The sequence below is a fragment of the Pocillopora verrucosa genome, chromosome 14 (genome assembly GCF_036669915.1).
Source record: "Pocillopora verrucosa isolate sample1 chromosome 14, ASM3666991v2, whole genome shotgun sequence".
Taxonomy (NCBI): Eukaryota; Metazoa; Cnidaria; class Anthozoa; order Scleractinia; family Pocilloporidae; genus Pocillopora; species Pocillopora verrucosa.
The window spans coordinates 11,858,032-11,870,867 of NC_089325.1; the positions used below are offsets into that span (position 1 = coordinate 11,858,032).

At 37.2% G+C, this 12,836-nt stretch overlaps 1 protein-coding gene across 1 annotated transcript in view; it reads right to left on the reverse strand.

Annotated features, from left to right (window-relative positions):
- Window positions 1-6,073: 6,073 nt before the first annotated feature.
- Window positions 6,074-12,836, reverse strand: part of LOC131795604 (zinc metalloproteinase nas-14-like) — a 75,964-nt gene continuing 69,201 nt past the window's right edge. The window contains exons 2-8 of the mRNA XM_066161303.1: window positions 9,432-9,608; window positions 8,807-8,930; window positions 8,186-8,277; window positions 7,578-7,661; window positions 7,326-7,468; window positions 6,869-6,980; window positions 6,074-6,296 (exon numbers count right to left, since the gene is read on the reverse strand). Of these exons, the coding sequence (XP_066017400.1) occupies window positions 6,187-6,296; window positions 6,869-6,980; window positions 7,326-7,468; window positions 7,578-7,661; window positions 8,186-8,277; window positions 8,807-8,930; window positions 9,432-9,608 (842 nt within the window). The 3' untranslated portion in view covers window positions 6,074-6,186. The remainder of the gene's footprint in view (window positions 6,297-6,868; window positions 6,981-7,325; window positions 7,469-7,577; window positions 7,662-8,185; window positions 8,278-8,806; window positions 8,931-9,431; window positions 9,609-12,836) is intronic.

Here is a 12,836-nt window from a genome sequence, read left to right on the forward strand (position 1 = left end):
GGGGACACCCAATATATGCTTAGAGATTATACATCAGCCACTGAGTTACACAACAAGCACTAAACATCAGACAAAGGGTATTGGGTGAAGATCATGAGAACACCGCTCACAGGTATCATTAGGTAGGGATTACCCAATATATGCTTACAAATTACACATTAGCCACCAAGTAATAAGCACAAGCGACCACGAAAGATCAGACAAAAGGTTTGGGTGAAGATTATGAAAAGACCGCTGACAGCCACCATAATTTGGGGGTTACCCAATATATGCTTAGAGATTACACCTCAGCCACCGAGTAACACATGTGAGCACTAAACATCAGAAAAAAGTTATTGGATGAAGGTTTTAACAAGACTGCTGAAAGCTACCATGAGCTTGGGATTACCCAAATGAATTTGGGGATCACACATCAGCCACTGAATCATTTAAACGAGCATTTAACAACAAACAAAAAGCATTGGGTGAATAACATAATAGGACCCTTAACTGAGGATATTGAATGAGACGCACTTTAGTACTGATTAATGCAAGTGTGGACTTGAATTCTGTTTAAAATTGCGGTCAGAGGAGAACGAGAACCAGTGAATCAATTGTTAAAGAAATTACGGACATCATTGAGGTTTAAAAAGTAGTAGAGGTTATATGAAATAGGTATCATATTTTTTAGCCTACACAAGCGAGAAGAATACTCCTCAGTTATCACGTTTTTAAACAACCTCTCGACTTAACATCAGTCTTTTTGAAAAGAAAAAAAAAAGACATGCCTGAACCGGAAGATTCAAGATCATTCAAGACATTAGAAATATATAACATTGTCTTATAAAGGAAAATGTTGATTTTCGTTTATTTCCGACAGAAATATTGCATTATACAGTTCACATCACTTGAGTGATGTAAATGCAAATTATAGTAATCAATACACCCAATTAGAACAAAGAAAATACCCCCAAGAGACAACTAGAACTGAAGCGTGGGAAAACACGAGTTCCGAGTAGCAATTGGTTTCAGTTTTGCATCTGATCGGTTGAAAAAGTGGCGCGAGTTTCGGGACAAATCACACGACGAAGTAAAGCAAAACCAATGCAATCCCAATTTATCTCTGGCGTTAAACAAAAAATCTGTCATTGCTCGGTCGAAATGTTATCAGTTCGCAAACTTATCCACATGAGCCATGGACGTGTTGCACATCAAGTCTTTCCTTCCCGGAGACCAAATACCTTGGAAGGAGCTTAAATTCACTAAAACTGATTAGTATAGATTCGTAATGTACAAACTAAAAAGAAACTTGTTTTCTTGCTTCATCAAAGTGTAACTCTGTCTCTTGAAATTCCGTTGTAACTTGTTCTGGATCCAGTACCGTGAGGTTCTCCCAAATACCCATCATCCCTTGGAGACATCAGGTCCAAACGAACTGCAGGCTCATGAGCAGAAGCTATAATGTTTGCGGTACTTAGCAGGTTCGAAAGTCTTTGAGGAGGTTCCCAGATTAGTTGTATCCAGGCCGACTGACGTTTCGAGCGTTAGCCCTTCGTCAGAGCTCTGACACAGGGCTAACGCTCGAAACGTCAGCTTTTTTACTCTTTACGATGGCCAATTTACGTTCTAAACTCAGTTGTTAACACTAAATTACCTGCTATACTCTCCCACCGACGCAGCACCACAGTTTCTTTAGAAACTTACCCCTTTATTCATTCGACTCTTTTCTAATTTGATTCCCTTGAATTCGCGGTTGAGGAGTTTTCTTTCCTGTAAAAGTTGTCTCTCACGATTTAGAAGTGTAGTTACCTAAGGAAAACAATAATAATGATTGGTGCCGGATACCTAAAGTCTAAAATCAACTGAGGCCAAAGCCACTTTTTTAAAAAAATAAACAAAACTGAGATAAAATTTAAGAGAGCTAGAAAACAAGCAATTCTTTCTTCTTAGCGCACATTCAGTTGTAAAACAAAAACCACAGTAACGAAAGATCGATGCAATCCCGGATTACCTGAACCCTTTAAACTCTAAGAGTGACAAGCATCTAATTTCTCCTTACAATATCACCCCCAGTTAACACATTAAGGTCACGAGAAGAAAGAAAATGATCACCAACTAATGAAGCTCTTGATTGGTAAACAAATTCTCCTTGTATTCTCCTTAGGAAATGTATTGAGAACAGTGTGGATTGAGAATATGTATACTGATCTTAGGGTGTAAAGGGTTAAAGACCCAACTGAAAGTCTCTTTAGAAATTTTTGAAATAACTATTTGAAAGACTTGAGGGACATGAAGTAAGTAAGTTGATTGTTTGGCTCTTTAATGGGAAAATAGTAACGAGGAAATAACTAAATCAACAACAACAAAAAAATCAAAGTTTGGCATGATAGGACAGGATAGCGCACTGCGTGTATACATTTCGTTCTTATATCTGAGAGTTTGCTGCATCTGCTCTTGTTTTTGGATCGACGACCATACTTTGAAGCTTCTCGTGAAGGAGCTTTGGACTCCAACTGCAAAGGGAATAAGAGAAAAATAGAAAGTTAGCTGCCTGGGCAAAAACTCTCTGAACATCAAGAGCGAACCTCTCCCTTGTGAAACCTCTATGTGAGGAAGAAATTTTTCGTTCCATTTGAAAAAGGATGCTCGAGTAAGCGTCGTATCTGTTACGATTAATGAAGCGAATCTCCTATTCAAGGGACACTTTTCCCTCTCTCGATAGTGTCCTATCACTGGAGTTTCCACCGTCAGTGAGAAACCATAAACACCAGCACTACCTTGACAGAAAGGCGAATGCAACAGATTTTGGCACGCACTCACTTTAGACAGAAACAACAACAATAACATGTTTTTCCAACTCTAAGAACGACAATCACTTCGTGGCTATTGTCGAGTAGTACCTCTTCTATCGCCTGCCTCTCCTCGTTCAACTGGCCATTCAGTTCACCATTCCTCCGTTTCTGCTCGTTAATCTCTTGTCTAGTAGAGAGAAGGTAAAACAATAAAGTGAACATATGTGGCTAAGAGACGATTCAGTGTGTTTTCTCCTTTTTTTTAATACCACTTCAATGAAAGTTGTTCTACTGGAGACTGTTCTTTGAGAGGCGTTGGTGCTATGTCAGCCCGAATTCTTAGGTGTAGAAGTGTACATTAGGGCAAAAACTTTTAGGGTTTTACCCCACTGTGAATCAAATTGAAGGGATTATAACTGTTTGCAAAGCTACAAAGATGAATAAAAAATTTATACTAACCTTAATCTTTTCTTCAGTCAAAGTTTCAGGAAAAACTTTGTACAGTTTTCAATGTGGCGTAAGTTTTAAACCGAACAAAAATGATTGTAAAGAAAGTATAAGTTGCTGTGGCAACCGAAGCTTCGTCTTTCAAAAAGCGCCGTATAGACAACAGAAGGGAAATCGTTGTAGGAATGTCTATCATTATTTTTGTTCATCTCCTAAGAATACGCAAGTAACGACAGTAGAATCTTACCTCAACTCATTTACTGTTGCCGAATGTTGCAAGTTAACTCTTATAAATTCAACGGAGCTTTCAGTTTAGGTGCAATGAACGAATTTTAAACTCTACTTTGTGCATGGAAGCCGTCCACCAATCCAGGGAGTATTTCAAAAGATGATTTGTCAAGCCACCGGCGCCACAACAAAACGGCGTGTCAGGTTGTGCGAGAAAATTGCTGAGCGCACTTTGCAAGTAAACTTAACTATACGTAAGCTTTATTAGACAAGAACTCAAAAAAATGTCTGAAAGCCCTGATTTGAAATACATCACAGAATAATTTGTTAAATGCTTGTTCTTATGAGCGAAAGTGCTTTTTAGTTCCTAGCTTATCTGCCATTCTCGACAACATCTGTTTTTCTGTTTGTAACAATAAGAATGAAAAAGTTTGTTGACAGTGAGTTTTTGTAATAAACTTGAATCAAATAGTAACTTCTTTTAAATTAATGATGAATTAGCGAAAGGATAAATTTATATATAACTATATTTAACCGATAACTGGTAGCCAATATGACCTCAAGGAAACAAAGTTGAGGAAACTTTACGATGTTAAATGACAGAGGCAGTGTTTTTTCGTTAGTTTTTCATATGACCAGCTGAAAAAACTTTTGATTCACCTCTGTCAAAAGCTAAGAGAGGTTTAAACTTCGCGAGTATCAGTTCCACGGTCGCCACTGATTTACATGTGGAAATTATTTGGATCTGCCTGCACAAGTAAATTCTCTCTTCAGATTTTGACACATCCCATACTTGCATTTCTGAGAATTTCGTATTAGATCAAGACAGCTTGAAGAGGCTCGGTGCCTTTAAAACCTCTTGCTAGATGAAAAAAGACAACCACGATTTTTAAATTTGGAAGGCTGGGCGCGATGACCCAAGCTAGACTGGGAAAAGCCGCGCGACCCTGCAAGAAGTGAATTAAAAGAGGTAATGAATAAATAATAGGTAAAATACTTTTCGACTGAGTTATGTCGAACATTACTGGAAAAATATTTGGCTCCCAAAATTTTCAAAACGTAGGGACCCAGCGTGGCGACACCTGAACTTCATGACGTCGATCCAATTACTTCGCCGTTTGGTTTTGCATGTTGTCGTAGTACTTGGTTAGGTCGTCTGCTCACGTGGTATGAAGTAGGATACTTAGGATATTGTTGGTGGATCGAGAGTGAGGGAGGGTCTAGTGATCCGGAAACCTACCAAACCATCAGAAGTAAATGTGAAGTATTTGATTTTTATTTGCCTTTCAATATTTCTAAGTGTATTTAGGCTGTAATTAATGTAACATAAAATTCATTGCCTTTTGGACCAAAGTTTAAACCCCCTCCCCCCTCCCCCCTCCCCCCTCCTTTACTGTATGAGAGGTCAAAATGGGCATTTTGTTACTTTCGCTGTTCTTAATTTGCGGAGCTTTTCCTTCCCATGGAAGACGTGTGTGGATAGAATAGTTTTTAAAATTCCTATTTGAAGATATTTAACTAGCAGGAGTTTTTTTAACGCAAGAAATGATGCTACCTGTTAGACTAGAATCGCTTTTTAAGAAAGAAGCTGGAAATGGAAACATTAAGATTTGAAAAAGTTACATGTGTTACAATCAGGGTAGGAAAAAAAATGTATATATTTTTTGCTGTTAGAGCGTTCGGCTACTGGTGAATTACAAATTGTAATATTCCTCACATCTTCTAGCTTGTCTGGCGCGTCATAGAATAAACAAAGTCATCGGGCTAGACTGTAGGCTCTAGATAACTTTAATTTCTCGATTTAACGATATTTTTAGTGCCAGGAAAGGGCTGTCTAAAACGGAGGTGTTATAACGAAATAAGGAAACTGGTTTAAAAATTATTTCTTTACTTTGGTTCTGTTATGTTTTTGTCAAATTTCAGTTCTGTCTCAAATCAGTCTCAACGACCATGTTGTCAGTTGAATTCATTTAATTAGCTGAATCACATGCGAATTGTGATTGGTGATGCTGGGCTTAAAAATGTTTTACGGACTCAAGCATTTTTTTTCAAGCCCTCAAGACTAAATTTAACATCTTTTTTTCATTGGTTGCAGAAACAAACGCGAATAATCAACCTCCTGGAGTTAAATTTTGTATTCATTGAAAGTAATGTAGATTGCAACGGTTTATCTGATTGTTTTCCCTTCCTGAGTTCTGGTTCCTTTGTGATAGGATCATGAAATTAATTTACAAGCTGAAATAAAAGGTGAAAATAATTGTAAAGTTAGGCCTTGAAATTTTTTTGTTCTAGGTAATAGTACATTTAGGGGTATATCCCACAAGCTTTATCGCTGAAGGGTTTTCCGTAGTCGCATGCATCGTTGCGTGCAGATTTAAAACATGCTGTCACTGATGAACTTACGGGCGTTAGCTTCTAGTTTAACTTTATAATCACCACGGACTGGCCATTTATGTTTGAAATTGAGAAAAAAAAAATGCTGAAAACAATTGCAATGAAATACTTGGTCCATTTTGCTGTAGCAGTCTGTAGATTTGCTGTAGATTCCGTATTTTACGCCGGGCGAGTTCCGTACAAGCTTCAAGATATGTGTTAACGGCCGTGGATGTGTTGAGTGATAGTTTCAATATTTCAATTTCTCAGAGTTAATTTAGCTCAAATCATTGTTTTTTAAAGATAACTAAGGTAATAAATAATTTTTATCAATTCAAGATGGCGGACGGAGATAATGTCTTTCAGCTTAGCACAGTTGGCACGTTCTTTTGCATTTGGACTTGACATATGTGCTTTGTTGACATCGACGTCTCCAAGACCGATAGCGACATTTTCGCGTACTGTCCTGGCAGCTCGCTGAAACAAGGAGCAAAACTCGGTTATGATTGAAATGCATGAAGTTTTAATGACTGAATACGTGTATATCTTGTATAGTTATACACTGTATGCAAAAAAAAAAGATCAATAAGATAAAAAATGCGGTAATTTTTAATCAGAAAGGCTAACTAATTGTCAGAGACGGCAAATCGGCACTTCGTTCGTCCTTCGATTGACAAGTTCTTTCGCATGCAGAAAACGCAAACCTCCCCTAAAACTTGTGAAAGTACGAAAATCGTGTATGGATAAAGAGCTTGATGCGTTTACACAACGAAAAAATTCAACTCTTGAGTGCTTTAATCCCTTCATCCCTCACTCTTGCTCTTTCAATCCAACTGGTTTGGAAAATTATGATGTAATAGCTGGCAGTTTTATAGAGAAATCGTTGTTTGAAGAAAATCAGAATTTTTTATCAATTTGAAGGTGAATGACTAGAATAGTGCAGTCTCGACATGATAAGAACGAATTCGAATGATGACAAGAAAAATGGTTCGTGTTTTCCCCAGGAAAGTGCTAGCTATTTGAAAATTTTACTTTTATAGTGGTTTTACCTTTCTCTCCCCGTCCTTTTACTTTCGCCCTCCGTTTACACTCTGCTTTGTACATAAGGTCTGCCTGCTGAGCATCAATCGGACTTAAACGTCGTCTCTGACCAATGGTTACCTGAAAAAGGGATCGGTAGAGTTCAATTCTACTTTTGCCTTAGCCTGTCAGAATATTTAAGATGACATGTCAATCGGTATTAATCTATCACAAATGGCACAATCTGATTTGCTGTCAACAAGTTAGGGTTAATGTTCAGTTAGGGAAGGGGTGGGTCCGCAATTTCTCAGATATTCACAGTTCTCGCTGTCTATTTCGTGAAATGTAGTGAGTATGGCGTTAAGCCCAGAATAAGCAACAGATACGTATGTAATCAAGCAGGTTGATGCAATTCTTTGCATGAACAATTATGCAGTGATAAAGATATTTCGACAAAGGAATCTAGACGACAATAGCAAAACATACCCCGTGTTTTTTAACAATTATCGTTGGCTTTCCATTCTTGCTGAAAGCTTTACTTCTATAATGCATTACACTTCCATAATCATATGGCGTGAGAAGTGAATCAATTGTCGATCGCCGGTACTTGTGAAAATTTTTCTTTGCTCCTGAAAAGGGAAATCATCGATTAAAACTAAAAAACGCAAAAATAAATTGAACAAGTAAAACAAAATTGGTGCAACTATCACTTGGAAACTATGGAAAATCAATGCTTACCTGAACGAATGTTTTCGTACTTTATTTTGATGTAAGAGTCTCGATCAGGTCGAGACTGTTCATGATAAAATCCAATCGCATGCCCTGAGAGAAGTAAAACTTTATAAATCAAAAATCATATCACAGGTACTGCCAGCTTAAGAATGCCAGCTTGGAAAGAATTGTAGACTGTCGCTCTGAAACTCTTCATCGTAACGGCTTTGCATTCAGGAGATACAATGAAACCACCCCTACAAGAACCTAGATTTTTCTCAACCAGCTTGAACAGGATCTCAGTGTTTTGGTAAGTTACTGAAAGTTTGGGTCAATTAAAAAGGAACCACAAGCCTGGATTTTGTCCCTTAAATGCATCCTCATTATTCAAAATCCTAATTTTAAGAATTAAATGCTTTACAACTCTGATCATGCAAAATAAACATTCTACGGAAAATAAACAAAGTACGTGCAAAAGTAACTGAGAAAGCTAAAATAGAATAATAGACTTATATTTAGGGTAGAATACTAAAATGCTAACAATTACGGATAAAATTTAACTACACTTCTATAATTAAACTCTTGGAGATTTCCACCTTTTTGTGGTCTTTGGCGGAGTATGAAAATGTATTTACCTATTTCATGAACAACTGTTCCTTTGAACCAACACCTTGGTCCGAGAAAGATTTCCTGACGACCACCGATTCTCCCCACATATGATGCACACCTGGTATATAGAAGTGGTGTATTCTTTCAAATGGCGTGTTTTTTTTTTCAGATAAACAGTACATGCATTTGTGTGTTCATACACAATCTTTCTTGAATAACAGAGAGATTTTCACTTAAGATTTTGAATACATTTCATAATATAAATTTGATGGCAAAAATATATTTCAACGTAGGTTAGAAAGCTCTGAAACAGTAAGTAACAGTGACAATGTTATGAAAATGGAAGCGATCTTCGCAGAAATGAACACTATTGAAACAGTAGTGGAATAAGGCCCGAAAAAAATTCATGCCTATACGGGATTTGAACCAATGACGCTTTACGAACTGAACTAACAAGGCAACTGGGAGCTGGTCATTATGTTGGTTTCCAAATAAACCCGTAAAGTGGTAAATAAATGACAGTGAATATATGAAAATCATATATATGAGATACTGTCATTTACTGAGATCAACGAATTTCAGGACGTGCAATGATTTTCAGATTTTTAATCTTTTTACCAAAGTGATTACTACATATTCCTACTTACCGATTGCTATACCGAAACAGGACGTAAGCTTTTTCGTTTATTCTCTTCTTAAACTGGATGCAAGTTTTTGTCCTCCATTCCGCCATTGCTGCTTTGATGGCAGTCATAGCTCGGGATTTTCGACCTAAAAGTAAGTAACTTTTTGTTGGTGATTAAAACATTTTTACGGACGTTGGCTGACGAACTGCATTTTCCTTAAGGAAAGTCAAGTTTCAGTCTATTTAGAGTAAGGCTAGCGACACTAACTTTTCCTAGAAAGGAAACTTCGCTCTCTGATTAGAGATAACTTGATCAATAAATTGATAGATTGATGCATTCAATGGTTGACTGGTTCATTAATTGATTTATTTATCTAAGCCAAGAGCACATTAGGGAGTAATGACACTTTCACTTAAGATTAAGCGTACAATCCGTTTTAGAAGGACTTTAAAAAACAAAATATTTTATTTAAATTAGTTGTTCAGCAGAAAGTGGGGTCCCGAACGCTCAGAGACGAAAAAGTTCGTCATCTCGTAAGACATCATGGTTCTCTGACTTTCCTTTCACCTCCTAGTTTAATCATAATGGTGGTCTGAGGATTAGTGAACATTTTCGAGCGATCAGACAAACTCTCTAAAGAACTTACCGAGGTTTACATCGATTTTATATTTCACGACTCCCCTTGGCCACAATCTGGATCTCGAGGTGGCTCTTTTATGCCGAGAATCATCAATGTCTAATTCTTCTTCCGCTCTTTCCTGTTGGTCTTTTGAGAGAATCATGTCTCCTTCAAACAGACTGGAGTTTCTCATGTTAAAGTTCTCTGAAAGAAGAAATTGACGATAATTTAAAATGTCTTGGGGCATAAATCTCCTTATGCATGATTCTCGAACACTACATGTCAACTTCCGAGAATCATTTCCAAACATATGACAAGATCGCTTCAGTTTCCATTGCTGTGTTAGGTTCAGTTTCCAACGCATACAGCTAATAAGCGAATACATATCACACTTAAAATCATCCCCTAGTGGCAATGTAACTCAGAGTAGAACAGCTTGTGGTAATTGGCTGTCTCTAAAACAGAAAAGGCACATTTTCTCACACTAACTTACACAAGCTGCTTCACATTTTAAATAATGCGCCTACTCTTACCATCGGGACTGTGTGATACACTAAGCACAGATCTAAATAGCAGAATAACGCAAATCCACCTCATATTTAACTGTCAACACTATGTTAACACTCAGGAGAGTGTTGAAACAACTACGTGCTATAAATTCCCTCAGCTATATACAGTCTTTTGGAACGTCCAACATCAGGAGTCCAGATTTAAACAGCGGTTAGAACCACTTAGGATTCTTAACTATTTTCGTAATACTCGTGTGCGCTTAAAAGCTACAATATATATGTGTGTTTCGTAAAAGATAAGCCGCTTAACGATAGTGCGTCTTCAATGTAAACAAACAAATTTGGTCTGCACTTCAGCGTTATTACGTTCGTTTAGCCCGTGTTTTAGCTTCTTTCAAAGCCATTGCCTGAAGTGAGAAACTACTCAAGGCACAACAGCGAATTTACAAATAAACAGATGGATATAGCATCAAAATCGTCCACTTCTCCTAAGCGCTCTACAAGACTGTTTTTTTTTTTAAGTTTTATGTCAATAACTTCAAACATATTTGATAAGAGAAAATTCGATATGTAGTACACTAAGATAATTATCATACCACAGCTTAAGCTACAAGTGTTATACTTTTAAATATCCAAACAAAACTATCTCAATGAGTCTCAACTTGAAACGGAACTTTAAATGAGTCATCAAGTTCCTTTCAACCATTGGCAGGAAAATTGTAATTTGTATGAAAGACTACCTATGTATAAGTTTGAGGCGTTTCTTCTTCTGTTTTATTCATAGTAAAGGTTGTCGAGCGTTTAAATTAAAATGACGATAGGAATTAATTCAACTCATAACGTATAATGACATATAAACAAGCTAATATCTTGGGTATATTGGAATATGATAAGCATTAATTTTCAGCAACGTATTGCGTTCCTTTCCGATGACCCCTTGAATTGAAATGAACTTCCTGTGGAAAAAATGCTTCGTTGACGTAGTTTAGAAGTATTAATATCGAAAAATATCGATAAAATTTCCAATTAAAACGGAAAGTAATGATGTTCGATGATTCACTCGCGGTCTTTTCAGGTATTTCGCACTGAATAATCGCTGCCGACTTAAATATGACGTTATTTCTGGCGTCGAGTTAACAAGTTATTTTGGGTTTGCAGATGTCGTCTTAATATGTCCAATCTATATGTTATATCTTTAGTTTATGAATCCTAAAGAAACAATAAACTTTGATGTTTTTGTTGTTGTAAAGTGATTGTAAGCTTCAATAACACAATAAAAACGACTTAGAGCATAAATGAGGAATTTTATGATCATGTAACATATACATCTCTTCAAGAACAGGCCTTTCAAGTTATATCATGATTACCGTATTTATGTTTTTTTTTTTCGCGATCAGGATCGGAAGCACATTAGTCTATCGCATTTTCAGTCACTGTTCCCATGAATATGTCGTATGTTGAAAGGAAACATGAAACGGTTAAATACCCATATATATTCATACATATTGTGTATCGATTCTTTCAAACCTGCCCACTTGGTTTTAAATCTACTTCCAGGGGAAAGAAAGACTTTTATGACGTAACTTCGCAAAGCGAAATTAGCGAGTAGAGGGCCAAGAGCATATTTTTAGTCGTTGGAAAACATTGATGCATTGGTTTATTTTCTCTTGGTCCATATTATTTCCTATACGTGGAAAGAATGTTTGAAATAACCATGGATAGGAAGCCATTTAGAATGACGAAGTTCGAGCGAGAAATGAACCACACGTGGGAGCAAGTTAAGAGCCCTCGAAAGTATCACGTTGCCGCGTTACGACTTTGTCAAGAAAGGTCTATTTAATTCGCGGTTTTTCTTTTATCTGCATTTTTGTTTAAATACTCGACCCTTTTTTATCGCGGTTCAAGTTTTCCGACTTCCTCAACATCTTTCAAAATGAAATCAAAATGTGGCTTAAAGCCGGCAAACAGAAGACTCGCCACTCATAGCTGTTTTAATTCCACACTTCGATCGTACAATCCAGCTAAATTCTAACAGTTCGTATCTCTTTAAGTTGAGCTGTAATAGAAAAGAACGATTTAAAACACTAAACAAGTACACGAACAGAGAAGAAAAAAAAAAAAACAAGCTAAAAAGCATTAAGGTAAGCACAGATGGAGTTATTTACATATTCAGCGTTGCCGCGTCATAAAAGTTTCTTTCCGCGCCAGGCTATGTAGCTACTCTACGGTTTGTATCAACTTGAAAATATGGTTCTGTCCCCATCTCCTCTCTGACCTCCCCATTTTGAATTTATAACTAATTCACAGCCAGTTATCAAAATGTGTCCCATGATCTTCTAGAGCTGCTGGAGCCAAAAAATAGAGAATGAGCTGAAACTTATAAAAGCCACTGTCGAAGCATCGAGACGGATCCTCCAATAGAAACACAGCCGCTAAAACGAATTATTTGCTCAGTCGATAGTCACGCTGCTGTTAAAAATTTAAATATTGGTCAACCTCGTCACCTTCGATTATCGTTCGGTAAGCTGAGCGAGGGTGGCCTACTCTGATGCACGTTTGAGCCCGCGGTGGTAAAAACATTCAGCGGCCTATTACTATTGAGCCACGAAATGCCCAATCCCGAGCCCAGGGTCATTTTGGCTCCTTGCCAGAGGTATGGTTGTCAAATAATGTAATTGAAAAATACCCAGATGTTTACAGAAACTGACGTGCAGGTTACCTAATTACCACAACCCATTCATTGCTCACGTACTTCACCGGCTTAAAAGAGGATTTAAACTGTCATAATTACCACAACCCATTCATTGCTCACGCACTTCATCAGCTTAAAAGAGGATTTAGATTGTCATTTCCGAGGTAAATATCCAGACGTAACGGCGAGCCAGAAACAGTGGTGATCTACGAAGAGATTTGTTTTAAATTT